Source organism: Merops nubicus, unplaced genomic scaffold, assembly GCF_000691845.1.
Source record: "Merops nubicus isolate BGI_N331 unplaced genomic scaffold, ASM69184v1 scaffold46232, whole genome shotgun sequence".
Taxonomy (NCBI): Eukaryota; Metazoa; Chordata; class Aves; order Coraciiformes; family Meropidae; genus Merops; species Merops nubicus.
Genome location: NW_008593747.1, coordinates 18,040 through 35,080, shown reverse-complemented (window position 1 = coordinate 35,080; position 17,041 = coordinate 18,040). Strand labels below are relative to the sequence as shown.

General features: G+C 39.0%; 1 protein-coding gene across 1 annotated transcript; it reads left to right on the top strand.

The window, feature by feature from the left end:
* Positions 1-7: 7 nt before the first annotated feature.
* On the top strand, positions 8-16,366 carry LOC103768385 (protein enabled homolog; the record flags this gene model as incomplete). The annotated part of the gene is made up of 9 exons (XM_008935526.1): positions 8-103; positions 367-506; positions 912-966; positions 1,610-1,658; positions 5,158-5,224; positions 7,669-7,731; positions 11,459-11,537; positions 14,357-14,414; positions 15,677-16,366. Coding segments are annotated over 9 exons (645 nt in total), but the record flags the coding sequence as incomplete, so codon positions are not given.
* Between the last annotated feature and the right edge of the window lie 675 nt (positions 16,367-17,041).

Here is a 17,041-nt window from a genome sequence, read left to right as displayed (position 1 = left end):
CCCCGCCTCCGGCTTTTCAGGGGGACACGTGTCCGAAGAGAATCGCCCGCTCACTGGCCTGGCAGCCGCGCTTGCTGGAGCCAAACTGCGGAAGGTCTCACGGGTAAGTGCCGCTTTCTTCCTCTGACTCCTGGCTCCAAGCCCTGTCCTTCTGAACTGCTTGTAGTTTTTGTTTGAGGTTAATAGCAGTATCAAGACTTCTGGGGTAGTAGGCTTAATTCATTAGTAAGAAAGTGTCACAGGATGATACTACTCAGCCCATCACATTCTTTATACAGTTGTTTCTTTCTCATATGTGAACTTTGCTCCTTTCATTACGTCAGCTATCATTTTATTTACACATCTGTTGTTTTGTGTATCATGAAGGGTGAAGATTCCTCCAGTTCAAGTGGAGGAGGAGGCGGCAGCTCTGCTTCATCTAAAACAGACAGTGGCCGTGGAAATGGACCCCTTCCCTTGGGAGGCAGTGGGCTGATGGAAGAAATGAGTGCCCTGCTGGCCAGGAGGTAAGGAACTGTTTCTGCTGTGCTCCAGCCACCAGGGGTAAGATTTTGGGTGCCTCTTTGTAGCTGGCTAAGGATCAAATGAACACCGGCTTGCTCATGTGCTTGCTTTGTGAAGCTGATAACGTTTCATGAATAGCCGTTTTTACCTGAGCGTAATCGAATACTTCTCTTCTGTGTAAGTCTTTGTGCAGCTGTAGGGGAGAGAATACAGACTTCAAAAGGAGAAAGAATTGCATGGTTGCTTTGGCAGAGAGCTTTGTCCTTGGAAGTATTTTGAAAGTCCTTTTTAAAACACTAATTTTCAGTTATCTAGCTGTCGAGCTGTGTATGTCTTTGATTACACTAAACAACATTCCTCCATCTTAAAGCCATGATGATCTTGGTAACTTTTGTCTCTGCTTATAGGAGAAGAATTGCTGAAAAGGGATCAACAGAACAAGAGCAAAAAGATGATAAGACTGTGAGTTGAGAAATTTTATCTACTTCTCATTGTTAAATACTAAATTATGAGAGAGATTCTAATGGTATACCTGACAGGTTTATAATTTACCATATATATACATAGAATCATAGAATCATTAAGGTTGGAAAAGACATCTAAGATTATCAAGTCCAACCATCCTCCAACACTACCATGACCATTAAACCATGTCCCAAAGTACCACTTCTACATGTTTTTTGAACCCCTCCAGGGGTGGTGACTCCACCACCTCCCTGGGCAGCCTGGTCCAATGCCTCACCACTCTTGCAGGAAAGAAATTCTTCCTAATATCCAATTTAAACCTCCCCTGGTGCAACTTGAGCCCATTTCCTCTTGTCCTATGGCTAGTAACCTGGGAGAAGGGACCAACCCCCACCTTGCTACAACCTCCTTTCAGGTAGTTGTAGAAAATAAGGTCTCTCCTCAGCCTTCTCCTCTCCAGACATTCACTGTGAAGTGCATAGTAATTGCACATTTTTTACATACAGTTAGGAATTTAAATCTGTATAAAAGGGAAATAAACAGTTGCGATTCATCTATTAGATACACAAGATTCAAAGGTGGCTGTTTATTTTTGTTTCCCTCTTCTCTGCCTTCTTCCTCTCCCTTCCCTTTTAATCAGGAAGAAGCAGAGTCTTCAACATCTAAGGTTTCTTCAACAAGCACACCTGGTAAGTAGCACAGGTCTGTGAACTCCATGACTCTGTAATGCTAAAACCTAATCTCAGATCTCAGCTAGCTGTGTGGAATTTTGGAGCTTGGCTCTTCTCCCAGGACTGCAGACTGGCATTGTGCTCTAGAACAGGTCCTGAGTCAAAAATGTTTCAGAAGATGGCAGATCAAAAGAAACATCTACTGTAACAACGTGCTTGGTATATAGGGTCCTCCTGTGTCGAACCTATGGAGATGATGAAGCTGTTGGTAATGAATGTGAAAGCAAGGTGAAATGTGAAAGATTCATTGTAGGGCATGAGTTGGGACAATAGTTTGTTTCCTTCAAGGCAGATGTACAACAATATCAGAGTCAGAAATGGTTGCTGATTCCAGGTACTTTAGCAAATATTCCTTCACATGCAAATGTCCTTTCTAAATCCATGTAAGTGCATGGGATAGAAATTCTTTAACTATGATTCTTTCGCTGAGGTATGCATCTGTCAGAGTTTGGAACTTCTGTTGCAGGCAGTAAGGAGAGCTTACCTCTCACCACTTCTGTAGTTGGCCAAGATGTATTGTCAGCGTGCATACGTATTCATACTGTAAATGACTGCATTACAAGGACTCAAGTGACACTCGTGGCTTTCTTTTTCTGTCCTTCAGCAGTACCTTTTTGTACCTTTAGCTTCCCTGGCTACCTCTTCCCATGTACATACAAAGAGGGGAGGATGTGGCATATAACCTGCAGTTTGTTATCCCAAAGATACTGGAAGCAGAAGGAGAATGACTGGGCAATACATATACCAGTCTCCAGTATGTTCTGGCTTTCTCTGTTGGTTGCTTGCACGTATGTATACTTAGTCACTAGATGTTTCAGCCACTTGATGGTGTGCAGCATTAATATCAAAACGCATTGCTGTAGTGTGAACAAAACCCAGGTGGCCACTGGCTGTGGGGAAAAAAGAACTAGGAGCTAAGCGTGTCTGGGTGAAAAAACTGGAGAAGTGTTAGTGTTGGTACAGACGGTAGCATAAAGAAGTTCAGTTGCAAGGCAAGAAATTACGTCATACAAATCAAGCTTTGGTTTCTATTCCCCTCATGATCCCCTTAGCTTAGGAGATTGCTTCATTCTGTTGAACACAGAGATGATATTAGCCTTGGGGAAATGCCCGCTTTTGGAACACTTCTAATAATACAGGCCCCAAAGAGGGAAGTCAAAACAGTGCAACTGAAGAGGTTCATCTAATTGGTTGTCATGATAAGAAGCCTCATCAAACTTTTTGAAAATGTCAAATGCATCCAGAGTTTTGACCATTTCCTTCCACGGAGAGATTTCACTTCATTTCTTGATGATGTAAAATATTCTGGTAATGCTGTACCTTATTATTGGAACATGTCTTTAAAATGTTTAAAAGTCATGTTTGGCCTACTGAGCAGAAGCCAGGTCAAAAAAATTTGTGTAATTATGTCTAATTACCATGAATATAACTGAAATTGTTACACACAGACTTGCTAGCATCTACCTCTTTGGCGTTGTGGTGAGCTATCAGAGTTCTGCATTCTTTGTCAGGAGGACATGATGTTTAAGGTAGAAACATTTCTTCTGTCCAGAGCTTGGGTTTCCTTGCATTTATTTTGATACGTTTCCACTCTGTTAAGGGGCTGTTCTCTCTGCTCTGTTGCTTACAGAGAGGGCTACACCATGATTACTTACACATGTTAGTCCTTTTCTGTATATGCTATATTCCTTTTAGGAGAAGAAACACAGCTACATAAAGCTAACTAAAATCTGATTAAAACGTGTTAGGTAATAATATTTTAAAAAAAAAGATAAAACCCATGCAATAGTCAACAGATGTATGACCCTTGGATGATGTTTCTGTTCATGGTCCTTGAGCAATCTGCAGCCATAACAATATTTCTCAATTTTGCAGGTACAGCTAAAATAACTGTTACGGCAGGACAAATCCTGAAGCCTGATCTATCAAATTTAGCTTAAGACTTATTACTAGCACTGGCAACCTCTAGTTGCCTGGGTCACAGGCTATGCTAGCAAACTGCTGTGATTCAGACATTCTTGTCAGTATCTGGCAGCATCCCAGAAAACTTACTGATCAATATGAGACTCTGAAAGGGCATTTCTGCCTCTCAGCTTGCCCACCTTAGCAGAGATGAGCAATAGAAAAGAAGGGGAACAAAACAAACTCCAAATCTGAAGTACAGACTGGTAACATCAGTGGCATATTAAAATCCTGATTAATTATAGCAAGTAAATAATAACAATTCACAGTACAGAAAGACTGTTGTAACTTGTGCAAATTTTAAGGAGTGAAAACCTGATCTATAGGGAATGAAGCATTTTTGATGATAGGTATATCCTGAGGGAGGGGCTTAGGCTAGACAACTAAAGGGGATGTGGGAAATCTTAGTCACTGTGCAAGAACACCAAATAAACAGCCCTTAACTGAAATGTTTTGTGTTTGGGCTGTGTTTTCTGTCTGCTGTTGACAAACAGACCTGCACAATAAAGCTAGATTTCACACATGACTTCAGATCATCACTGTAATAAACTCAGGATAGCAAGTCGAAGTTGATTGGAGAGAATTCTAAACACAGCTGAAATCAGGCTCCGTAATGGAGAATGAAGCATGAGCGTGTATAAAGATAGGTTGGGCTTCTTAATCTTGACTACAAATTAGACTCATGCCTATATGCACCAGGCACAAAAGTCCTCTTCTCCAGTGTATAACGTAGTGCTTGCCCATAGAATATAAGCTGCCCAGACAGGAGAAGAGATGCATAATGAAACTTTGTCTGCTATCACAGGTAGTAAGTAAACTACAATCTCTTCTGGATCCCAGAGCAATGTAACATCAGTTTCAAGTCTGTATTATTTTGAAAGGGGGAAATTATATATTTAATCCTCAGAAGTATCTTTTTTGGGGACAAGACTTAGGAAAATAAATGCCTTCTTGCTGAAAGGTATTCTTGTTGTGTAGGATTGTATCATCCCTGCTGGTTGCTTCATTGAAATTGACACTGAATTAATTTTATATAGTTCATTAACAGTGCTGGAAAAATACTTTAGCTTAAAAACACTTTCCCCCCAGTATTTGAAGCTGACTTTGGTTATGGGTCCAGAATTCCATGTTTCACAACTGAAGCAATGAGATGTATAGAAGTGTAGGCAGACTTCCTCCCAGCTGGATTAAGAATCAAATGGCATTTACAATGTCTAGAAGTGGGACTTAAAGATGCTATCACAAAGATAATGATAATATGACTAAAAGTGAAGATGAATATAACAGGAGGTAGCTTAATATGAAAAACTAATGCAATATAGTAAAAAAACCAAACCAAACTTCACTAAAACAAAACAAGACACTCAAACAAAACCCAAAACAAACAAAAACAAAACCCATCTGACTTAAATTGTTAGGTACTTGAAGTTTCCTCACATGTATTATGCAATGAATAGAAAAAGTCAGGTTTTAATCTTCTCACAATTTTTTTCAGAACTAACAAGAAAGCCTTGGGAAAGAACAAATACAGTGAATGGAAGCAAGTCGCCTGTTATCTCCAGGTATCCCCTTTTGTAGCAGCTATCTTTTCCTTACGTTTGTTGTTGTTTCTCATGCTGCTGAAGATACTGGATTAAAATAGCAAAACCACCTTAATAATAAAGCAAAATATATAGGTTTATAATAACTTCTGTGAGACTGCTTTTGGTAGTTTTAGTTAGGTAAGAAAAGTTGCTTTTGGAGAGTGCTAGTAAGTGAATTTTTTGACAGTAAAGTAAAAAGTAAAGCCCAAAAAGATTCCTTAACAATTGGTGTACAATTCCAGTTAAGTGTTACATGTTTGCCTATCCAGTAATGTTTAATTCTTTCTATTCCTTTAAATTTTCAAATCTGAAATTTTCTGCAAGGGAAAACCAAATTCAGTACTGTGATGTATATATTCAGTAGTAAATCTAGTGAATAGGTTTTCACTCTTCTATTTCTGTACTAGTCCTAAAATGATTATCTAGCTCTTTAAGTCATCTTGGTAAGATTTGATTCTGTGGCAATTTTCAGTAGCTGTCTTAACACCCATCCAAGGAATTCCATCCTAAAGAAGTGTAGAAATATACATCCTTCAGTGTATTAACCAGCCTTTCATAACTTGTCAGCTAGAACTTTGCTAGACAGTAGGTGTGGTAGGCATTTCAGTAATGCAAACGAGTAGAATGGCTACTTTAGCAATTTTTTTTTTATTTTGGTGGTATATTTAAATACCATTTACCTTAAGGTTAATTTTAGAATTCCTGTATACTCTTCATACAGAGGTTAAAGGATTCTGACCTGAGGTAATGGGACAAAGTTACCTGAATTTCTTGAGAGAAAACAAAATAACATGATAAACTTCAGAATGCTGTGTTTGAAATTACTTGAATTCTTAAAATTTGGGCCTGTTGGAGCCAGCTATTGAAGATCTGGTGATCAGAGAAGAAAGACCAGTTCTTCTCTAAGTAGTATTAGTTGTGATTGAGCTTACCATCACAGTCTTCAGTTCTAATATACAGCACTAAACACTCTCAGCCTATATCAGTATCCTTGTCTGTCTTTCAGAAATAAGTCCAGGAGCTTAAAATATCTGCAGTCTTGATTCTGGCTGCTTGTTTTTTCCCAAAAAGCAGGTGACATTGGTGATGATGTCCTCTCTGTGATACTGTCAGTGTAACAAAATACTGCTTTACCTTTAGCCTTGACTTCCCCCTATGTTCTTACACCACCCACCAGTAGGTCTTACCTGCTTTAACTGAGGTGTCTTGTTTTCAAGCAAAGGGGGGAACTTGTCATAGAAGTAATTTATGTAAGGTATCCTAAAGAGCATTTTAGTTTTCATATTGTTTAAGACAGTTGCTGACCTGGCTCATTTTCTATAGATACCCTATGGATAAGCATCTGAAGAAAGGAAAGTGAAGAGATTAATAAATAGGGCAGTTCTTCATATCAGACTCCTCTGGGGAGTCTGGAATGTCCTTAAGTCTTCATTCTACCTGTCCCTACAGAGGTAGTTTCTTGTAAAGTCTTTTATGCATCCTGTTTCATTTCTCTTGTTTTTGGTGAAATTGAGAGGTTATTGAGGTCTGTTTAAATATATTTTCTGACCTAGAGGAGCTCAGGAGTACAGAGGAGTTTTGAGACTTCTTGACATACTGAGAAAAACTCATCAGGATTTTGTCTTCAGTCATCCAATGGAAAACGTTGATAGAATTCAGCTTGATGAGAGCCTCCCTGGGTGTATACTCTAAAAGTGCTTGCAAAATAAGAATTCCATGCTTTTTGAGTGTCAGTATTATTTTCCAGTGCTGTCATAACCTGGCTGGAAGGTGCCATAGCATATATTTTTAAGGCTGCTGGTACAGTTTTCTAGTCAATGTTGACTGTTTGACCTGCCAGTATGGGGAATATTCCATGGATCAGGAAAGAAAAGGTTTTAATAGAAGCCTCTCCAATGTCCTTGAAGTTTTCTTAATTCTCTGCAGTTGCCAAGTCTATCTCAACAAGCAGCTTGTTAGAGTAACTCCCTTTGAGTCAGTTAGCCAAAGAGTGCTGCTGTTTGAAACACTAACACCATGTTTTCCAAAAGAGGCTATCTTTCACCTGGTAAGGCCTGTGAACCTGCTTCTGTCCTCTACAGAGAAGACAGGAGTCATTTACAGGAATTGAACAAAGCATACCTAAGAAACTGGCAAGCAGGCAAAAGTTTCTCTTCAGAACTTCCAAACAGATAGACAATGAAGGAATTGTTATTCAGAATCGATGTTCTAAATATTTTAAAATAACAAGTGTCTTTTTTAAAATCGGCGCCTTTTTTTTCAGCAGACTTTGAGAAGAATTAAGCTATGTGCTTTTAGTATTTCCTGAGACATTCAGACTATTGGAACACAGCTAGTGCAACTCCATGCTATATAAGGTGCTAAAACTGAGCAAAATTAAGACCTATTATAGCTTCTTAAGGTAGTGTTTCTCCCCTTCGTAGACGGGAATCTCCGTGGAAAAATCTGCTTGCTTCTGAAAACAGGTTCTATGATTCATTAAACAGGTATCATCCTGTTGGGATTTCAGACTTTGTAATAACCATTTTGATCAGTTCAGGGTTGGACTTTTTCTACACGGATTGGTAATCACCACACGTACCACCACATTCCTCTTCACATTTTTTTTTTTTTTTTTTGTCCAGTTGAGCTGGTTTTGGACTGGTTAAAAACAGATGGTGTTAAAGGCAAATTGGGATGGCAAGCTAGCTTGAAGAAGAACAACTATGAATTCATATTAAATAATGATTTTTTGGCACACAGGAACAACAATTAATTCTCCAGGTCAGTTTTCACAGCTGCTTTTTGCAAGTTAAGTAAAGATAACAAGTAGGTTTTGCCTGACTTAAACATCAGAAAGCAACACGAAAATTCTGTCGGGAACACATTCACAAGTTAGCATGAACATTATGTGTATTTTAAGCTGCGGATCTCAGTTTCACTCTCTGTAGTGGTAGTCATGAAATACTGACATTGAAAGCCTTGATGTTTTAAAAGCTTTCCACACAGGTAAACATGTTACAGAGCCACTCAGAATTACTGAGTTAAATTCCAGCTTCGTTTTTCATGAAGGCACTTGCTGTGGTGACTACTTAATCTTTTGTATGAAAAGTTCCCCTTTTAGCTACTTATCTTGAGTGGTGTATTCTGCATGTTGGCATGAATAAAATCTTTATCTTGCATGCTTGATTTAAGGTTTTGTAGGCACCACTAAGGTTGCCTCACTGTCCTGTTAGGCAATGCTATGAAAAACCACACGGGAGAGCTCTTTAGCCATCTTAGGATCAAATGGTTGGGATGTTTTATTCACTAAATTCCAGTAGTGAATATTTTTCTTAATGGCAACTGCATTCATCATTAATCTTTCTTCTGAGCAAGCTGAGGAAGGAAAAATTAGATAGTTTTGGGGGAAGTTTTGTTAAAATATTAAAGTATATTCTAGTTTGAATTATTCCATTAAGGCATGTAGTAGGTGCCTGTTACCAATTGCCAGGAATTGTATTTGAGAGGACGCTGCTTCTTTTTTTGAGTCCTGTTGAGTAAATGATGTAATACCATAGTGTATGGGAACAAAGTGATAGTCAAAGGAAATGATCAGAAACTATATTTGGAGAATGTGAAAAACTCACACTAGTCTGCTTGGAGTTAAGTCAGCATTCACAGTTTGAGGTTTAAACTGCGAGTAATGCTTTAAATATCAGACGTGATGAACAAGCAATTGCCAAAGATCTCATCTTGAGGAATGGTTTTGAGCAAGAGGTTCTTTCATAATGAACTAAGCACTGCTGATACATAGTTTTGTAAAAGATCCTAAACTGTGGTTTGTCTTCATAGCATGAGCACACACTGTAGATTTTCTGGTGATTGCAAGGTGATTTCTATATTCCACCTTCTTCCACTATCGAGTTATTGAATATTTTTTGTTCTGTCTTATTTGGTGGATCATGTATTTCATTTCAGTGTGTTTCAAGCAATGATAATGTTAGTAATTTCTCTCTTGGAACTTGTCTAGATGTAAGTCTACAGAAGTTTAAACAACTATATAATTGAGTATTTTGATGTCAAGTGAAGAACTGAGCTGATGTAACAACACAGGATGTTCCTGCACCTCTCTGCTTTGATGCAAAGTCCTGCAGCAAAGATAGTTAATACAATCCCTTCTGCTGACTTTGTTTTATATGGTAACAGCTGACAGGTTTTTTCCTTAAATGGGTGCCACTAGACTTGACATAACTAACTTGTCAGTGCTCAGAAATAATCATGGAGCATTAAAAAAATTGCTGAGAGGTTCCTACCGCCTACGCTGGAGTTACTGCCTTTTGAAAAGATGAATGAGCTTGAGTGTACCAATTTAAAATGTTCTGTCACCAGAGTTGCTTGGCAGCTATGAATGTGTAGGAAGGTTTTAATTAGTATATTCTAATGTGCCAGGCTCTTCAATGACACAGGCGTAACCTTTCAGAGGTTAGGGGGAGGAAAAATAGGCAACTCTCCATGTTGGTTATTAACATTTTTTTATGCTGGGGAACCTCTGAGAGGTAAAAGTATCTGAAGAGCACAAACCTGAGAAATTTCTGTAGTATCAAAATGATGTTTTGGTGTGCATGCTCTTTTCTTTTGGGAGTTGCATTTTGAGTATTTTCCTTCAGTTAGCAAATATAGAAAATAGTCCTGTCAGGTTATAAAAGTCACCAAGGCAATCCAGTATGAGGCTCGTTCAGCTCATACTGAACAAAGACAGTGTAATCAAACAATTTCTTCATGGACAAACTGACTCATAAGGGAAGAGGAATGAAAACTGAATATAGTTTTTTACAAAATCACTAACAACAAAAAATTATAAGTTCACTATTCTTTTGCTTCTGAGAAAACAGCTTTTTTTCTTAGCTAAATTAAAATACAGAAATGGAAAACTAAAGCAATGGATATACTGCATGTGTCCCTCACATTCTGCTTTATTCTGAGAAAAGATAGTTTTACGCTGTGTATTTTAAAGAAGATAAAGTGCAGAACTATGCCTTTCTTGCTGGTTTGGCTTTTTTTTTTGTTCCTGGCTGCCTGCCTTCATAATAAATGAGGCTGCACCTTCAGGTAACGAATCCAGAAAAATGCAGCTAGCATACTGTGATAATCATAAGCAATGGGGAAACCTCCTGACATAAACTGTCAGAAATTTTATCAACAGCTTCTTTTTGGCTCAACATTTTATAGATTAATGGAGAGAGAGTGCTAGCTGAGTCATAAAATGTAATTAAGAACAGCAGAACATTCCTCCCTCTGTCCCACAGCACCCACCCACCCATCCATTCCAGAGTACAGTTTTCCTGCTGTTAGCATTAGGTTCTGTCTCTGCTCATAGCTGTAGTTATGCAAGGCTCTGTGGAAGCGTAGTAAGTACATGAGTCTGAGTTGCACCATGTATGAACAGAGGGGATCAGAAAAGAGAAGAAAAAGTGGAAAACCTGCTTCTTCTGAAATGTGTGTTAAAAATGCAAGATGATCTTAGTCAGCAAGTTTTTACTCTCTTAAGAGAGTATTACATAAAGAAACACTGAACATAGCATAGTCCAAAACATTAGAACTTTCTCTCAAGTATATTTATCTTATATCTTATTTATATTTATCTTATAAATCTTGATGCTGTCACAGTGTTTGCTTTCAGTAGCTTTAAAAAGCAATTGATGGAATAATTCAGGTTGGAAGGGTTATTAATAAGATAAGGTTGCTCAACCATGTCCTGTCAAATATTGAAAATCTGCCAGGGTGATTCCACAACATTCATATAGCATCGACATGTAGTCATCAGTTAGTGAGAGTGCTTCTCTGAGAGGGCCTGTTTTAAAAAGAGTAAGCATTTGAAAAAGGAGAAGGGAAAATGTTTGACATTTTAAGGTATTCAGCTTTCCGTGCTCGTTTGTGGAAAAAATCAGAAACCACAGGCAGTGAAATCTGTCTGCTACTTGAAAAGGTCTTGCTTCGAACTAATAACTCTTATTCTTATAGTAATTAATATTTCCAGCGCGTGGAAAATATTCTTGGTTTGTTACTTTTTGTTCTGTGTGGTATTTGGGATCTGCCTGATTTTTCTCATCCTCCCACTCCAAATATATTTTTTTTCATTCTGATTCTTCACTGTTTTCAATAGACAGATTTTGGCAAGTTTGATGAGAAGTCCTATGTATCTTGTAATAATGAGTGACCAGTAATTCATAGATATTTTCTTTTGTACTGCAGACCAAAATCTACACCAACAGGGCAACCCAGTGCCAATGGAGTACAGTCAGAAGGTCTAGATTACGACAGATTGAAACAGGTAGGTATATAATGCTTTGAATAAAACACTTGAGTGTAAGGACTTGTAACTGTCCAATACTAGTTTTTAACTGTTTAATTAATTAGTTCCAAATTTTTCCCTACATGTGTTTCAGTATTCTTAGGAGCTGTAACTGCAGGGTGGTGGCTTACACAGCCCCAGTACTTTATCACAGGTGATTGTTCCTGGTTGTGCGTTAGCACACACAAAATGGTGTTGATACTGTGGATGGAACTGGGAAACTGCACTGCCTGGAAAAGCTTTCCTTCTCTCTACCCAAACAACAAGCTCTCAGAGCAGTTCTAGCAGAACAAGCATTACCATATTTTAATATCAGATGTGAGTTTGGTGGTGAAAGAGCATCCAGCGATACCACCTTTTGTGTAGTTCTCCTAAGAGCAAAGGAGGGTCTTGTGGGAGGAATGTGACTGTTGGCTGCTTTTAGGTGAGGATAAGATGTTATGGGATGCTTTTGAAATTGTTTAACAACAGTTACCTGTAGGTGACAGGCCCTCATCAAGTACACTTGCCAAACAGACAAACCTGGGCAACCAGAAGCTCGGCAAGGGATCTCTTGTGACTTGTGCAAAGAGAGGAGATATCAGTTAAGAGCACTAATGATCTGTAGACTGAGCAGATGTTCCATGTTCCCAAGATTAGGAGCTCCCAGAGGAGCAAGTGAATGTATGATATTTGTGTTCCTCTGACTCCTCACCGTTGTTGAGGAGGCCATAAGATGGTCACCTTTGCTGCTGGTAGGTGCTTTCTGTGGAGATGTCCTTTTGAGAGCAGTTGTTGCCTGAGACATTGAACCAATGCTGACTCAAGCAGACTTGTGTAAGGTGTTTGGAGTTGTCCATATGTGCGTAGGCTACTGTGTATTTTTGCCCTGTTGTACTTCATGGTGTGTCTAGTAATCTTTCGGGTCTTTGGGAACTGTGAGGCCGACATGGGGTAGGTGGCCTGCTGGTGGCTTGCTGAGTGATGCTTGGTCAAAGTACTGTGCTTTCTCGGTGCCAGTCTGAGTTGTGTGATACACTGATACTGGGTTTTGGCCACAGTCATCCATGCTGAGCTGTTGGAGGCCCCTTTCCTTGGGGAGCATGGTGAGATGGTTCTAGTTACTTTCCTAGCAGGGACCATGAACTTGCAGTGTATTGTAGATGTGATCTGCCTATTCTACAGGTGAGGATCTACTGAAGTTGGATCCCTGCCCTTGAAAAGAGGAGTGATGTGGTTGCTGTGGCCAAGGGGCTCTACATTCATGAGTCTGTAAAGTGATGGTTGTTTCCAGATGTGGTGGGTTTGAGGTGGTGTGGTTTGCAGGGTCATGGTGATGGTGTTGGCAGCAGTGGTATTTAGAGGAGTGTAAATAGTGGAGTTGGAAGTGAAGGATCTTCCTCAAGTGGCATTTGGATTACTGGGCTAGTCCCTGAGTGGGGAAGGAGGTTCTGGAGCAGGCTCTAGTTCAGCCATGGGTTCTAGAGTGGTTTCCAGCTCAGTGGTCTGTGGTTGGTTCTAGGTTGGGTTCTGGCACCATGGTTGGTTCTGGAGCATGTAGGGGGTTATTCTGGAATCTGGTACTCCTGTTTTGTAATCTCAAGAGGATTTGTGCTACTTCTGCAACAGCTTCCATGAAAGGCTGTTGCTGATAAGTCTGGTTGCTTTTTTTCATCTCTGTGGTTCTTTTGAGTTGAAGGCACAGAGGATGGGGATCCTGTCATCCCATAAGGCACAGCTCTCCTAGGTTTCCAGCACATTGACTCTCGCTGCCTCCTGCTAAGTTTTTTTTCTCTGGGGCAAAATTGTCTCACACTCAGTATTTCTACTGAACACATGAGAAGATGTTACTAGCCACTGTTTTTCTCAGCAACTTGTGACTACACCCCTGCTCCAGGGTTTCTTGCCATTTGTCAAAGAGTCTTGTCTAAAACTTGACGAACTGGGAGACCTTACCTATGCAGCTTTGGTACATGCTCTTGCACCAGGAGCGACTTCATGCAGGGAAGGTTTGTCCATGCATGTGTCTTGCACCATCAGCTCATAAAGGACTCTACAAGTCTAGAGTAGAGTAATTGCACGCTCAGTTGTGAACAGCATGCTCACCCCAAAGCTGAAAAAGAAGCAACTGAGATCATCTGGGTGAGTTCCATGCTGACTACAGATTTGGCCAGGACCTGACAGTCACCTCTGTAGAAACAGACACTACCCCCCACTCTGCCTGCCAAAAGATGGTCACCAAATCATCAGTTAACATCACTTAAAGGATGGAGAAAACAGTAAGCAGGGGATGACATTTCACTCTTGTTCCCTTCATTCCTTCACATTCCACTTGGTGACTGGAACACCTTGATAACTTGATTTCCCTTTTTTCTTTGAATATTTCCTTGACTTGAAGCTTTTAGTTAGCTAATTTTTTTGCATTCCACATCACGTTTCATCTGAAGGAAAGCTTTCTTATTTTAAAGGCATGTGCCAAATATTTTTCTTTCTATAATACTTTTTTTTATCAATTACATTAGTGCAATATTCTAACTTTGGTATCTCCCTTCTCTCATAAGTGCCACAGGAGTCAAATTGTAGGACTTCTGCAGAAGGCTTTTTTGTTTCCTTGTACCTGCAGTAGGAAAATTTCAGGGATGCTTTAGGTTTGGGGGATTACCTTGGAAGCTAAAGGGTGGGTTATGCATTTCAGAAGGGTAAAAAGTTGATTTAAGGCTAGAAGAATTTCAGATTTCTGTCTGCCAAAAATTACAGGTGGCAAAACTGATCTGTTTGTGTTGCAAAGCTAATCTATTATTTATGCTCTGACACCACAGGACATTTTAGATGAAATGAGGAAGGAGTTAACGAAATTAAAGGAAGAACTCATTGATGGTAGGTATCAGAGTTTGCTGCTGCTGTTCAATCTTAGAGTAAGTAGCTACAGGTGCACAACAATATAAATACATGTTCCTAGCCCAAGAGTGATATATTGGTAAAAGCAGCTTTGTTCTTAGTCTGGTGGCATATTTTCATTTGTGCCAGACCTGTTCTGCTTGACATGCTTCAGTGTTTTTTCTCGTGTGATTTGTTTTAATAGAACACAGACACCAAGTGTCAAAGTGTCTTTTAAAAGTGGTTGGAAGGATGCTGTATTTGAGTGATTTGTAGTCACCCTTAGTATTGTGTGGTGGTAGGCGGGTTATTTTTAAATAATCCAGAGCTGTTGAGGTGCATATTTCAAAACTGCTGTTATTCAGACTAGGATTGTATCTCCACTTCTCATTTTTTTTCTATTTTGTTTGTAACATAAGAGTCAAAGAATTCTCACAATTTTCATTTTTATTTTAATGGAAAGTATCTTCCTAAGTAGCCTTCTGTTGCTGAAGGAAATAATTGAGAACACATAAACCTAAAGGTACATCAGTCAAGAAGTAAAGAAAATTCATTTATTGCCTTGGTGTGCCTTTGTTTGGTTGGTTTTGGTTTTTTTGTTTTGTTTTGTTTGTGTTTTTTCTTTTGTTTGGTTGGTTGGGTTTTTTTTGTTTTGTTTTCTTTTTTTTTTCTTCTATGTGGAAAGTACCAAAGTAAAGGAGGGGAAGTGGGAGATCAGGGAGGGGGAAGAATGTTGATATTAAACTGATACTACTGCTGATAAAATATAAAATGTCATCAACTGATGTCATAGAAGGAGTTGGCTGGATTTGGGCTACAGAGAATGCCATGCTTTTCCCTGTATTTTGACAGTGCTGTGTACTGCAGCCTTTTAGAACAGTATGATGCAAACAAGGGAGAGCCCTGAGGCTGCTCTTAAAAGAACCTTCCCTCCCCCAAAAAAAAACATTAAATGAGTCCATTGATACTGACTCCTTGATAATTGCAGGGGATTGTCATCAGGTAAGGTCATAAAGTTGCTGGAGGTGTAAAAGTGAAAAATAAGAAGTTAACAAAAATTCCACAGGAGGAAAAAGCACTGCCTGGTTGAGAATGAAACTTGTCTGAAGCCACAGGAAGCTGTCTTACATATACATTCCTCATGTTTTAAGACTGTGGGAGTAGGGTGGGCTTTCTTTAAAAGGTCAGTTGTGTATATACAAGGCTTTCTGCCTTGGCTCTGACTATTTGATTTGTTAACTTTTCTCTCTTTCTCTTTCTAGCTATCAGACAGGAACTCAGCAAGTCAAATACTGCATAGAAAGACTAGTACTAAGCTGATGTGACTCTTTAACTTGGTGTAAAACTGACTACATTTTGTGAGCTGTTTGAAGAAAATGGAGACAGACAGACACTTGGAAGGAGGGAGAAACAACCTATTCTGAAAAGCTTCAGACACATCACTCTGATGACATGCTATTCCCCTCCTAGTTTGCAGCTTTTTTTCTGACCTTTACAGCGGGGTGGAAAAGACTCTTAAAGTTACTGTAATGGTTATGCAGAAATTCCTACACCTATCAGACAAGATCACAGTGCTTTGAAGTCTACTCATGTCAAGATAAAATTGCACATGTTTCAGAATTTGTTAAGACAAAAAACAGGGAAAAGCTTGGGAAGGCTTTTCAGAGAGGTTTTCTTTATTAATGAAGGAGTTAGCAAGTTATACTGTTGTACTTCAAATGTATCTCAGGTTTGTCTTCCTATCATATCTGATATTTCCATGAATAATTTAAAAGATCAGATGTGTAGAAGTTCAGTTCACAAAACATGGAACAGTTAGAAATGTGTGCTTTTAAAGGGCAATATTTGTAAGAGGGTGACCTAGACAGTGATGAAATATCAAGATTTTGGAATTTTATGATAGGAAGCCTCTCTAGTTAGCCTTCATGCAATTTTATAGGAAAATAAAAAAAGCAAATACAGTCCAGAGTTTAAAGATGTAGATGCCTTCCTACATTGTTACGATGCTTTACCAAATCTATGACTTCTACATAATGCGAATCAGCAGTCAAATGTAAATCATTAGTATGTTGTAGATTTACAGTAGATTTTTGGGGCTTTTTTTAGATTTATGCATGTGGACATTTTTGTAATGTAACACAACACAGCCAGCTTTTTAATTAAAGAAAAATTGCATGTCACAGAGTAGCCTTTTCATTTGTAAGGCTTAATTTATGCCCAGGAGGATGCGGGATGAGGGGGAGGGGGAAGGTGACACATTTTTATTACTTTCTACACATTTTCTTCATCTTACATGCATGTGTAATGAGGAAAACGTGACTTTTATCAGTAACCATGTTAATGGAACCAGGTACTTGATCCTTTTGTATCTTTTTTCAGTTTTTCTATTTGAAATTCAGTAATACTTCCATAATGGTTCTGAAACTCCAATGTGAACCTAACTCATTTCTCAGTGAGAGAAGAAACGTGTAGGCATCTGAATGACTGGGGATGCCCCTGTGTAAGTGCGTTGTCCTTACCTTTTTACCATGACCCTCTGCTTCACTCTTTTCTGAGACTTCTTTTTTGATTGTTTAATGAAACAAGGCAGCAGTTAGTTACCTTAGAAAGATGGAGCATCAGGTCCC